This window comes from Myripristis murdjan, chromosome 14 (assembly GCF_902150065.1).
Source record: "Myripristis murdjan chromosome 14, fMyrMur1.1, whole genome shotgun sequence".
NCBI classification, from domain to species: domain Eukaryota; kingdom Metazoa; phylum Chordata; class Actinopteri; order Holocentriformes; family Holocentridae; genus Myripristis; species Myripristis murdjan.
Window position 1 is genome coordinate 36,950,124 of NC_043993.1, and position 13,967 is coordinate 36,964,090.

At 46.1% G+C, this 13,967-nt stretch overlaps 2 protein-coding genes across 2 annotated transcripts; both read right to left on the minus strand.

Moving 5' to 3' along the window:
- Positions 1-896: 896 nt before the first annotated feature.
- Positions 897-3,729, minus strand: LOC115371246 (uncharacterized). The gene is made up of 4 exons (XM_030068481.1): positions 3,256-3,729; positions 2,258-2,463; positions 1,292-1,406; positions 897-1,093 (listed from the first exon to the last, which is right to left on the minus strand). Exons 1-4 carry the CDS (start codon positions 3,721-3,723, stop codon positions 941-943), a joined length of 942 nt encoding a protein of 313 aa, XP_029924341.1. The 5' UTR covers positions 3,724-3,729; the 3' UTR covers positions 897-940.
- Positions 3,730-8,139: 4,410 nt separating this feature from the next.
- On the minus strand, positions 8,140-13,118 carry LOC115371033 (uncharacterized). The gene is made up of 3 exons (XM_030068149.1): positions 12,657-13,118; positions 8,373-8,571; positions 8,140-8,153 (listed from the first exon to the last, which is right to left on the minus strand). The coding sequence occupies exons 1-3, from the start codon at positions 13,116-13,118 to the stop codon at positions 8,140-8,142; spliced, it is 675 nt and encodes a 224-aa protein (XP_029924009.1).
- Positions 13,119-13,967: the final 849 nt, after the last annotated feature.

Below are 13,967 nucleotides of genomic sequence, written 5' to 3' on the forward strand. Positions count from 1 at the left end.
ATTAGAATAACTTAAAAAATGAAAGATAAAACAATACAAAATTAAAAGAAAATTATATTGTCTTCTACAGGAAAAGCAAATAATACTATTTGGTGTTTACAGCCTGATAGTTGGTATACACATATTTTAAAGGAGCAAAACTTGTGTTATTGTTGTATTATATTTTGAAAGAGACAAACTGAAAATCTGTCTCTGTCTTTCTTTCTCTGTTTCCGTCAGTGTGTGTGTGTGTGTGTGTGTGTGTGTGTGAGAGAGAGAGAGAGAGAGAGAGAGAGAAAGAGAGAGAGAGAGAGAGAGAGAGAAAGAGAGAGAGAGAGAGAGAGAGAGAGAGAGAGAGTCTGAGAGAGCACTATGTGCTGACGAGCTGTTGATGAGCAGTTGTGGCTCAGTTGTTGAACAGAGTATTGTCCAGAGGTATTTAAGTAATTAAATCCTTGATGTCAGACTTACTTTGTTTTAAGACTGTGTTTTTTTTTTTTTTTTTTTTTTAATCTTGTGTGACCCACAGCACAGGCTATGATTAATGAGAGTGCTACTGCTACTATACAAGTAATACAAGTAATATCACTGATAATAATACCAGAAGCAACATTAACTGCATGTAACAAACAATTGTTGCTGGTCCACTGGAGAAAAAAAGAAACAGAAAATTTGTCCCTTGACTTGGCATCCTTGACATAATTTGGCCCCCAAGGAAAACTAATTGGGGAACCCTGCACTAAGCCCTCGACATTCAGACTTCAGTAGACGCCTTTAAAAACGACTACACAGCCATCCTCACTGCTCAACAGTTTTCACTTTATTGGAGCGATATTTATGTTGCACTCAGAGCAGTGAAAACACAGTGAAAACACAGTGAGAACAGTGAAAACACAGTGAAAACAGTGAAAACACAGGTGCTGATACACTCCGTGTCAGCATGCGGCTTCGTGCTGTCTGGTTATTCCCCTTTCAGTGGTGAGGAGTCACCGGGCCACAACTCCTGAACAAGCTCTGTAGCGTCTTCAAAACTCTGAAATTTTGCCAGAGGAGGTGCCGCTCCCTTACAGAAGCTCAGGCTCTCTCTCAGCTGGGACTCGTCCAGCTGAAGAACCTGGAGAGGAAAACTCGGTATTAGCATAAACACAATTCCACCAGTACAATTTTGAGAATTTCCCTGGTTTGGGATCAATAAAGTATATCTATCTATCTATCTATTTATCTATCTATCTATCTATAGTTGTGAACTGGACTCTGCATCGTTGCATCTCTCACACACTCAATAAGTAGTAAGTTTTGTCCAACAGGATACCTGTGCATCGTCCACATGGAAGGCAACAGCAACATTGTCCCAAACATAGAACGGAGGTCCGTAGACAAAATTAACCTCGAAACCATTCTGATCTGGGTTTTTGGTCAACTCGTAACTGAGAGAGAGAGAGAGAGAGAGAGAGAGAGAGAGAGAGAGAGAGAGAGAGAGAGAGTCCATTTGTTAGACAGTTGGAGAAAACGAGTGTGACCAAAGTGACCAAGTTCTTGTCCTGGGACGTCCAACCCAGGATGTCCCGTCCACATGGAACTCGCCATAGACCGCTGAGACACTCGCCAAGCGTAGAATACGACTTCATTTGATGACCAAGTCTGGACAATGATCTCTGTTCTCACAGAAATGGGGCATACATGCAGTTAGTTAATTATATTCTAATTATTTTGGATCATACTGTTTTTCAAATAAAAGCTGCAGAAACCCGGAAGCTTTGAATGACTCAAAATCTACACCGTATGGGCACCGGGCCACAGCTCCTCATCACTGACTTCAGGTGTTTCCTTCAGTCCCGTCACCACAGGTCTATCCACAATTTTCCTGGAGCGCTTCCGGGGTTGTGGGTGAAACATCCTTGTAACATAATTGCTGATAATGGTTTCCCCAGCAACTCCCACAGGAAAATTGTGGATAACCTCCAGCAGCAGCCATGCAGTCTGCCTTCACCAACATCAGTGACAGAGCGTCTGGTTCTAAAGAGCTCACTGAGTTCAGGTGCTGCTGGAATAGTGATGGAACAGGAAGCCACCGCTGCACCAAGTCAGCTGCTCAACTTTCTGCCCTCCTAGATATTCCACCATCAGCTGGAAGTGGGATTATTGCAAAGTGGAAGCGTTTAGGAACCACAGCGACTTGGCCACCAGGGGGCGGCACCACGTAAAGTTACAGAGCGGGGTCGCTGAGCGCTGAGGCTCACACACACACACACACACACACACACACACAGTGCAGTACCTGTGTGTCTCACACATGGCCTCAGGCCTCCAGATGAAGCGTCCGTCTCTGTAGGCGCAGACGGCGTCAGGGTCGTCCCTCAGCAGAGGAAAGTGGTGGAACAGCTGGTTGTTGGAGCGGCTGTGGACCAACACTGAGTAAACCACTTCCTGTTTGTACAGGACCGTCTCAAACACCCGCAGCACCGGAGCTGAGCCGTCACAGAACTGGAAAGGCAACACACACACACAGACACACACACACACACACACACACACAGACACACACACACACACACACACACATTATACACACATTATACACACAATTATACAAAAATGATCATATATCTTCATCTTCATTCATCTTCACCACAAAATGGCCCCAAGGTTTTAAATAAATACATGAACTGATAAAAGAGCATCACCCAAGAATTCTTCCAAAAAATTAAAATAAAAAGGTAGGATTTCAATTTTTCATATTTTATGATACAGTAACTAGTATTGATTAGCATTGAGTCTTCCAAGTGCAACGACACAATGCAATAAAAACACTTTAAAAGAAATGAATAAAAGCATAATACTCAAAGATAAACTCTAATCAAAAGTTATTTCATATACATTTGTTTTAATGAGACAATCAATAATGTCAGATGGGGTGAGGCTGCTCAGTGTTTTCAAAACAATAAGGGTTTTATAATGACCTTATAATGAGGACTTTATGCACTACAGAATTAAACACACACAAATAAATAAATACCTCCTCTGTATGTACTGTAATATTTCTGTATGTACTGTAATATATCTGTATGTACTCTAATATCCTCTCTTTGTACTATAATATCTATGAACTGAAGTTGAGGACAATAAAACCCAGCCGTTAGCCCTAACCCTAAGCCTAACCCTAACCCAGCCATGTGTCTTTCTCCAGACACACGGCTGACATGTTGGGCTATCCTTCACACACGACTCCAGCGCGGCTCAGAGCAGCAGGTGAGGTACCTGGCTCCCAGGGCTTACCTGCTGGCTGTACGCCGTCAGCAGCTCCCGCAGAGGGAGGGTGAAGCGGTACGAGCCGAACCTGGAGGTCTTCAGGAAGGCAGGTGAGGTGGCGAACTTGGCCAGGGAGTTCTCCTGCCCCTTGGCCTGCTCCTCTGTCCACTCGGGGAAGGCCTCCTTCAGAAGTCGCTCCTCGGCCGAGGAGATCTCCTCAGGTGTCACGGCCAGACTCCACCACACCAGGCTGCCCCTGAACGCTGCCCGGAAGCCCTCGTCTGCCGAGATGCCCTTTAACCCTCTTTTATCTGTGTCATGTTTCAGGTGGGAGACGTGAAGCTCAGGTCGGGGGTATGGTGGGATGTTCTCTTTGTACAGGTACTGGTTCCCGATGCCTGATGATTTAGCTGTCTTCTTTAGATCTGGTAGCTTGAGATGTTGACCTGCACAATAATTCTCCTTTATTTTCCTCCTGTTGTAGCGTGTTTCCATGTCTAGAGTGTCGGGGACATATGTCAGCTTCAGATAAATGACAGTACTTCCTGGATCCGAAGTCTAAAAATCCTTGACCCTTCCTCATTTTATTAAACACGAACTGCCCAGTGAGCTGACGTGTAAAGACTGACTCATCGTTTCCTGTTCCTGTTTTTTTTTTTTTTTTGTATCTCTGCTAGGATTGTGTGTGTGTGTGTGTGTGTGTGTGTGTGTGTGTGTGAACTAACATCAGAAACTACTGTGTCTATCGGACTACATTTTGTTGTTCACAGTTGTGACTGTATGATGAAGAATCTCTGGTGGCTCCTCTCCCTCTCTTCATTCACTGTCTTGCTCGCTCGTTCTTTCGTGATACTGTGGCCGTGTTCGCTCGGATCGTGGGTGAAAAAATGCAGCGCATGCGCAAACACATACACACGCACAGGAAAAAATGTGTCAGAGCAGGGGTTAAAACAGGTCACATGGCCTGATGCTTCACAACTGTAAAAAATGACGAGTAACAGTATATTAGAGGACCTCAGGAAAATATGTCTGGTTTGGGTCGGCAGATATGGAAGATATTCTGGTCAAAGAAAACTCCAGAGAGGATGATCAGGTTTATGGATTTATTTAGAGGAAATATGGCTGGGCAGTCACATCAGGTAATGGGATGGATTTAGGCCTATATGAGTTTGTGTGTCTTTGGGTGCGTGTGTCTGTCTGAGAAAAGACAGACAAAATGGATAAATCAGGATATATATAGATCTAAACACACACACACACACACACACACACACACACACACACACATACACATACATATACAAAGACAAGGCAAGTGATAGTTACAACAAGCATCAGTTAGCAAGAACCAGTATTACCATTATTGGGCACAAAGGGCAAAGTACATCCACATAAAATGGGCAACAACAGAAATACGGTCTCAGTACCACAGAGTCCCTTATGAAACAAAAATATATTGCAGTGTATTGGAAAATATCATGTGATCTATTAGATAATACATTTCCATGTATGGGAACTAGTCTTTATTTTCCAATATATTGAAATATACCGTATTTCACCAATTAATCGCCGGGCCGCAAATAGCCGCCGGGTTCTTATAAACGCCTGGGGTCTGCACGCATTTTACGTATTAAACGCCCACCCGAATAACTGCCGGGGCGATTATTTGCATTATATTGAGGTAACCCAAAATAAGGCTACTCACCTTATTTTTGCAGAAGTAAACAGTTAGCCGCACAATAACTGTGCGGCGCTTCCGTTTTCTGTCAAAATAAGAGCGCTAGCTAACGTTAGAACAAAAGGGTGTACCATAATATTAAATCGACTGACTGAAAATATGCTGGACAGTAGCTGTCATCACGATAATGACCTGGTGCAAAAATAAATAAAGGCCTGCAGCGAATAGCCGCCTGGTTCTTTTAAACGCCCGGGGTACAAGTTGATTTTACATATTAAACGCCCGGGCGATTAATTGGTGAAATACGGAATGTATAGACCATACATGTACATACATACATACATACATGTAAACATTGATACATATAAATAAATATATATTGCAATCAAGACCAAAAACGGCACTATTATTCCATGTATTGCCAAGACATTTTCAAATATAAAAATATATTTCAATATATTGTAATTCCATATATTAAATGTAATATATTCTAATATACTTCCATATATTTCATTTAATATATTGGTAAATACATTTTCTTTCCCTAAGAGGTAGCCACACAGTAAATAAGTGCCAACTCAATATAGTTTAACTGGCTTTGCGCTAGGAAGAGCAAAAGCAACCACCATGCGTGCCTAACGAGGCCAATTAAGAGAAGACCAATCAATTCTGTGACGGTATAAAACAGCAGACACTTTACTAATTTTGAATTTTGCTCATTTTGAAGCAGTTTCTATTGAATCTCATATGACTTGTGGAGACGCGAGCCACAGGTTCCAGACCGCTGGCCTGACGACTGATGGAGAACAGGCAGAGACTCAATCACGAGTCTTACACAAGATAAAATTAAAGTCAGTGTTTTCCTTTCAGAACAGGATACAGAGGACAGGCAGGTAATCAGGCAACAAGGCCAGGAGGTGGCGCTGGAAGGACAAAGACAAACTGGCCCAGAGCAAACACAGAGAGTTCACACACACACACACACACACACACACACACACACACAGGGACAGGAAGTGAGGTTTGTTTGAAATGAGACTGGAGAAAGGATGAGTATGAAAAGCGTATAAAAGCATGAATTAATGAAACAATAAAGACACAAAAACATCGTCTAAGACACTGAGTTGTCACAGCCGGTATGACTGAGGCGCAGTAGCAGATGTGCGCAGTGGTGGACACGCCAGAAAAACACACTACAGCCTGTTTCCTTATTCTGCTCGGCTACATAATAAATTAAAGCTTTAAGTTACATTTCAATTCAATTTTATTGTAAGTTATGTGTTTTACAACAAACACATGCCCGCAACTGCGGGCTCGCAAGCATCAACTCCATTTTTCACCCCAATTCAAAGCATTTTGGGTTCAGCACCACGGAGAGCGACAAGGACATTTTGGAAGCCACTTCAGCTTCAGAGCAGCTCTGTAGCTAACAAATCCATTTACAATGATATGATTATGATTACAGCTGTCACGGGAGCCCATCAGGTCACGAACAAGAACAAATTCAACTCTACGTGGGGTAGCAGGCCGACTCACCTCTATCACAAAGGGACTCGACTCTGCAAACTCATCTACTATGTGTTGTATGTCCAGTTTCCTCGCCAGATCACTTTCAATTGACAACATAGCGAGTCCTCCTGTCTCTCCTGTCATGTTGTGCTTCTCAAGTAGTTTTTAATTATCTTCAATTTAGAGATTGAGCGTTTGGAGGTCGCGACAGTGACCTCCAAGGATTTACAATCAGCATTGTACTACAAAACATGAGCGTAAAGCCTAATTTATGCTGTGTTAGAAAACTGCTAACCTACAGGTCTTGAATGCATTGCGTTCATAGCGTGCTGTGATTATATATATATTTAAGTTGCACTCAGGGCAGTAAAAACAGTGAAAATACAGTGAAAACACAGGTGCTGATACACTCCGTCAGCATTGGGCTTTGTGCTGTCTGGTTATTCCCGTTTCAGTGGTGAGAAGTCATCAGGCCACAACTTATGAACAAGCTCTGTAGCTTCCTCAAAACTCTCAAATTCTGCCAGAGTAGGTTTTCCTCTCTCACAGAAGCTCAGGCTCTCTCTCAGCTGGGACTTGTCCAGCTGAAGAACCTGGAGAGGAAAAGACAAAGTGGGACAGAACTGAGTTCATCTGCTCCTGCAACATGTTAGTTTTGCATTAGTAAGTTTTGTCCAACAGGGTACCTGTCCATCGGCCACATGGAAGGCTACAGCAACATTGTCCCAAACATAGAACGGATGTCTGTAGGCAGGATGAACCTCGAAACCATTCTGATCTGAGTTTTCAGTCAACTTGTACCTGAGAGAGAGAGAGAGAGAGAGAGGGAGCCACAGCTCTTCATCGCTGACTTCAGGTGTTTGATTCAGCCAAAGGTGTGTAACCTCCAGCAGCAGCCATGCAGTCTGCCTTTCCCAACATCAGTGACAGAGCGTCTGGTTCTAAAGAGCTCACTGAGTTCCAGGTGCTGCTGGAATAGTGATGGAACAGGAAGCCACCGCTGCAACAAGTCAGCTGCTCAACTTTCTTCCCTCCTAGATATTCCACCATCAGCTGGAAGTGGGATTATTGCAAAGTGGAAGCGTTTAGGAACCACAGCGACTCGGCCACCAGGGGGCAGCACCATGAAAAGTTGCCGCCTCAAGGCCGGATTATGCTTCCGTGTATGGGGGTTGTGCGAAGCACGCATTTCCTACGCAGCGCGTGTGTGTCCAACATACCTCTGCGAAACACACTGAGCAATTCTCCACCCACCAACGTAGACCCTGTGACGTATGGTCGCTGCTCTTCTGTACGAGTCGTATAGGTGCGGGTACTTGCGCACCTCCTCGGCCAGGCGTTCTTCCGCGAGATCCAGCATTCTCGAATGTTTTCAAACACAACCGACAAGTCGAGACACAACAGTTGTTTTAAAAATGGCGCTGCCGGCCGGCATAACAACAGGATGTGATGCCGGTTGCAACGAAATGCCGGAAATGATGTACTTCGGCGGACCAATCACAGCTCTTGTGAGGCTGCGTAGGGTCCTTGTAGTTACAATTTTTGGGAGGCGCGCGGCAAGGCTCTGCAGCGGTCACACAACTCCCGTGAGCTTCGCACAACCCCCGTACGCTCTTCTTACGCAGAAGCATAATTCAGCCTTCAGTAACTGCAGAGCTCCAAACCTCCTCTGGCATCAACATCAGCACAGAAACTGAACGGGGGGCTTCTGCTGTCAGTTTGGCTCACAAAAGGTTTGCTGTCATGAGTAAGGTTAGGAAAAGATCAAGGTTAGGCTTATGAAATGTTAGCTAATGTTAGCTTGCTAACTTTTACAGAAATACTCAGAAATAACTTCAGTGAGCTCTTACACACACGTGGACACATACACACGTGGATACACACACACACACACACACACACACACACACACACACACACACACACACACACACAATGCAGTACCAGTGTGTCCCACACATGGCCTGAGGCCTCCAGATGAAGCATCCAGATGAATCTCTGTAGGCGCAGATGGCGTCACGGACATCCCTCAGCAGAGGAAAGTGGTGGAACAGCTGGTTGTTGGAGAGGCTGTGGACCAGCACCGAGTACATCACTTCCTGTTTGTACAGGATCGTCTCAAACACCCGCACCGCCGGAGCTGAGCCGCCACAGAACTGGAACATGGGACAAACACACACACACACACACACACACACACACAGAGTAGGAACAAAGACTGACCGGTAGATTGAGAGCTTTGCCTTCTGGCTCAGCTCTCTTTTCGTCACAATGGTGCGGTACAGCAAAAGCAGTACCAAGTTCCAATGATCCCTCACTCATGAACAAGACCCTGAGATACTTTAACTCCTTCACTTGGGGTAAGAACTCATTCCCGACCTGCAGTGGACACACCCACCGAACTGCAACCTCTCTCCTCCATGACTACGCCTCGATATCCTGTCCATGAAAATCACAAACAGGATTGATGACAGGGCGCAGCCCTGGTGGAGGCAAACACCAACAGGAAACAGGTCCAACTTACTGCCGAGGATCTGGACACAGCTCTCGCATTGGGTGTTCAGGGATTGAATGGCCCTGAGTAGTGACCCCCTCACCCCATACTCCCGCAGCACCTGCCACAAAATCCAAGGGAACCCGGTTATACGCCTTCTCCAGATCCACAAAACACATGTAGACCAGATGAACATACTCCCAGGCCCCTTCCAGGATACCTGCGAGAGAGAAGAGTTGGTCCGTTGTTCCACGACCCAGACGAAAACCACATTGTTCCTGTTCAATCTGAAGTTCGACTAGCAGTGGAACCCTCCTCTCCAGCACCTTAGAATAAACTTTCCCTGACAGGCTGAGGAGTGTGATGCCTCTATAATTGGCACACACCCTCTGGTACCCCTTTTTAAACAGAGGAACCACCACCCCTGTCTCCCACTCCTTCGGCACTGCCCCAACCTTACACGCAATGCAAAAGAGGCGTGTCATCCATGACAGCCCCTCAACACCCAGAGCCTTCAGCATTTCTGGACGGATCTCATCAATCCCTGGGGCCTTGCCACTGTGGAGTTGTTTAACTAACTCAGTGATTTCCTCCCTAGAGATTGACGTTGATCCCCCATCATCCTCCAGCTCTGCCTCTGCCCTAGAGGGCGGGTTAGTTGGGTTGAGGAGTTCCTCAAAGTGCTCCTTCCACCGCCCGACGATGTCCTAAGTTGAGGTCAACAGTGTCCTATCCCTGCTGTATACAGCCTGGATGGTCCCCCACCTCTCCCTCCTGAGGTGGTTTTCCAGAAGCACTTTGGTGCCAACCGAAAGTCCCTCTCCATATCTTCTCCAAACCTCTCCCACACAGGCTGCTTTGCCTCCCCCACAGATGAGGCTGCCGCCCTTCTGGCCTGTCGGTACCTTGCAATTGCCTTGGGAGTCCCCCAGGATAACATATCCTAGAAGGTCTCCTTCTTCAGTCGGACGGCTTCCCTGACCACCGGCGTCCACCACAATGTTCAAGGTTACCACCCCTTGAGGCACCCAAAACCCTCAGACCACAGCTCACAATTGCAGCTTCAGCAATGGAAGCTTTGAACATTGCCCACTCTGGTTCAATGTCCCCAGCCTCCACAGGGATGCTGGAGAAGTCCGCTGGAGGTGGCAGTTGAAGGTTTCTCTGACCGAGGACTCCTCCAGACATTCCCAGTTCACCCTCACTATATGTTTGGGCTTACCAGGTCTGTCCAAAGGCTTCCCCTGCCATAGAATCCAACTCACCACCAGATGGTGATCAGCTGACAGCTCTGCCCCTCTCTTCACCCGAGTGTCCGGAACATATGGCCGCAGGTCAGATGATACGATTACAAAATCGATCACTGACCTTTGGCCGAGAGAGCTCTGGTACCACATACACTTGTGAGCATCCCTATGTCCATGTAGAACTCCATTCAGAGTCTGCAAGAAGGCCAAGTACTCTGAGCTGCTGTTCAATGCATAGGCACAGACAACAGTCAGAGTCCCCCCCCCCCCCCCCCCCCCCCCCCCCCACCCCCCACCCCCCACCCCCGCCACCCCCCACAACCCGTAGGCGTAGGGAAGTGACCCTCTCGTCCACCGGGGTGAACTCCAACACAGCAGTGCTCAGCCGGGGAGTTGTGAGTATCCCCACACCCGCCTGGCGCCTCATCCTCCTGGGCAACTCCAGAGAAGAACAGAGTCCAACCCCTATCCAATAGTAAGGATCTAGAGCTATGGCTGTGCGTAGAAGTAACCACAACCAGATACAGCTGGTAGCACTCCACCTCCCGCTCAAGCTCCGGATCCTTCCCCCCAGAGAAGTGACGTTCCGCGTCCCCAGGGTCAGCTTCTGAGGCCTGGGTCTAGTCCGTTGAGGCCCCCAACCTCCACTGCCACCTAACGGGCAGCACACCCGACCCCAGCGGTTAGGGTGGAGAGGTTACCATGTAGCTTATTCGGGCTGAGCCCAGTTGGGCTCCATGGCTTGCCCGGCCACCAGGCGCTCACTGACGGGCCCTCCTTCTGGGCCTGGCTCCAGAAGTGAGCCCCAGGGTTTTTGATACCTTCAGTGAGAATCTACAATGTAAATGGTCATGAAAATAAAGAAAAAAACATTAAATGAGAAGGTGTGTCCAAACTTTTGACTGGTACTAAAGCATCAAAACTATGAATGAACACATATGGAATTATGTAGCAAACAAAAAAGTGTGAAATAACTCAAAACATGTTTAATATTTTAGATTCTTCAAAATAGCCACCCTTTGCTTTGATTACTGCTTTGCACACTCTTGGCATTCTCTGGATGAGCTTCATGAGGTCGTCACCTGAAAGGGTTTCTAACAGCCTTGAAGGAGTTCCCAGAGATGCTCAGCACCTGTTGGCCCCTTTGCCTTCATTCTGCAGTCCATCTCATCCCAAACCATCTCGATTGGGTTTAGGGCCAGGTCATCTGGCGCAGCACTCTATCACTCTCCTTCTTGGTCAAATAGCCCTTACACAGCCTGGAGGTGTGTTTGGGGTCATTGTCCTGTTGAAAAATAAATGATAGTCCAACTAAACGCAAACCGGATGGGATGGCATGTCGCTGCAGGATGCTGTGGTAGCCATGCTGGTTCAGTGTGCCTTCAATTTTGAATAAATCCCCAACAGTGTCACTAGCAAAACACCCCCACACCATCACACCTCCTCCTCCATGCTTCATGGTGGGAACCAGGCATGTGGAATCCATCCGTTCACTTTTTCTGCGTCTCACAAAGACACGGCGGTTGGAACCAAAGATCTCAAATTTGGACTCATCAGACCAAAGAACAGATTTCCACTTTGTTTTGGCCAAGAAACACAAGGAATGTCCTTGTGGGTTTTGTTTTGTTTGTTTTTTGTTTTTTTTTTGGCCCAAACAAATCTCAAAGGCCTGATTGGTGCAGTCTCCTCTGCACAGTTGATGTAGAGATGTGTCTGCCACTAGAACTCTGTGTGGCATTTATCTGGGCCCTTATCTGAGGTGCTGTTAACGTGCCATTTCTGAGGCTGGTGACTCAGATGAACTTATCCTCAGCAGCAGAGGTGACTCTTGGTCTTCCTTTCCTGGGGCGGTCCTCATGTGAGCCAGTTTTGTCGTAGCGCTTGAGGGTTTTTGCGACTGCACTTGGGAACACATTCAAAGTTTTTTCAATTTTCCAGAATGACTGACCTTCAGTTCTTAAAGTAATTATGGACTGTCATTTCTCTTTACTTAGCTGATTGGTTCTTGCCATAATATGAATTCTAACAGTGGTCAAATAGGGCTGTCAGCTGTGTACCAACCTGACTTCTGCACAACACAACTGATGGTCCCAACCCCATTAAGAAGGCAAGAAATTCCACAAATGAACCCTGACAAGGCACACCTGTGAAGTGAAAACCATTTCAGGTGACTACATCATGAAGCTCACTGAGAAAAGGCCAAGGGTTTGCAGTGCTGTCAACAAAGCAAAGGGTAGCTAATTTGAGGAATCTAAAATATAAAACATATTTAGAGTTAATTAACAATTTTTTCTTTGCTACATAATTCCATATATCTTGCTTCACATATTTGATGTCTTCAGTATGTATCTATGATGTAGAAAGTAGTAAAAATAAAGAAAAAACATTGAATGAGAAGGTGTGTCCAAACTTTTGACTGGTAGTGTATATATGAAAATCAGCAAGAATTTAGTAAAAAAAAAAAAAAAAAATTACCAGGTACCTGGCTCCCAGGGCTTACCTGCTGGCTGTACGCCGTCAGCAGCTCCCGCACAGGGAGGGTGAAGCGGTATGATCCCAACCTGGAGGTGTTCAGGAAGGTGGGTGAGGTGGCGAACTTGGCCAGGAAGCTCTCCTGCCCCTGGGCCTGCTCCTCTGTCCGCTTGGGGAAGGCCTCCTGCAAGAGTCGCTCTTCAGCTGAGGAGATCTCCTCGGGTTTCACGGCCAGACTCCACCACACCAGGCTTCGCTGTGGTGCTGGCCGGAGGCCTGCATCTGCTGAGATGCCCTGTAACCCTCTTTTATCTGTGTCATGTTTCAGGTGGGAGACGTGAAGCTCTGGTCGGGGGTATTGTGGGATGTTCTCTTGGTACAGGTACCTGTTCCAGATGCCTTGAGCTCTCTCCTTTAGATCTGGTAGCTTAAGATGTTGACCTGCACAAAAATTCTCCCTCAGGTTTCTTCTGTTGGAGCGTGTTTCCATGTCTAGAGTGTCAGAGACAAATGCCAACTTCAGATAAATGATCTGAATGTGCTGATCTCAGGAGCACAGCAGCAGTAAAACAGTGAAAGTACTTCCTGGATCAGTCCAGGAAGTCCAAAAATCCTTCACCCTCCCTCTCTAACATTCATTAGCCCAGGGGGCTGACGTGTACAGACAGCATTGGAAAACTGCGATTCAACTGTTCCAGTTCCTGTTTTTTTGTTTTGTTTTGTTTTGTTTGTTTGTTTGTTTTTTTTAATGAAGAATCTCTGGTGGCTCCTCTCCCTCTCTTCATTCACTGTCTAGCTCGTTCATTCTTTCTTCATACTGTGGCCGTGTTCGCTTGGATCGCAGGTGGAAAAATGCAGCGCATGTGCAAGCACATACACATGCACAGGAAAAAACTAAACCACTTGTAAAACATGTCAGAGCAATTTTGCTAATTTTGAAGCATGTGCAAGCAAAACAAAAGTGGGTGTTCCAACTTAACAGGGGTCTGGGGGTCGTCCCCCAGAAAATTTTGTAATGAGTAGATACCATTTCCTGTATTCTGGTGCATTTTAACACATGGTTTGATACTTTTATCTAGCTGTGGCAAAAGAAGAAATATGGGTACATTTTGTAATTTCCTTCAGAGGTTGGCCACATCAGATCATGTATTTGAAAATATTAAAAGTACAGAAATTGATACAATGACTAATTTAGAGGATGTCTTCATTTCTATTTATGTCTGCATGCGAATACAAATAGGCAAATTTAAATGCAACACATAGGGCCCTATCTTGTGCCACCCGCTACCCGCTGCCACTACTCGCTACCCGCAAATTGCGGATTTAGGAACTTTCGCTA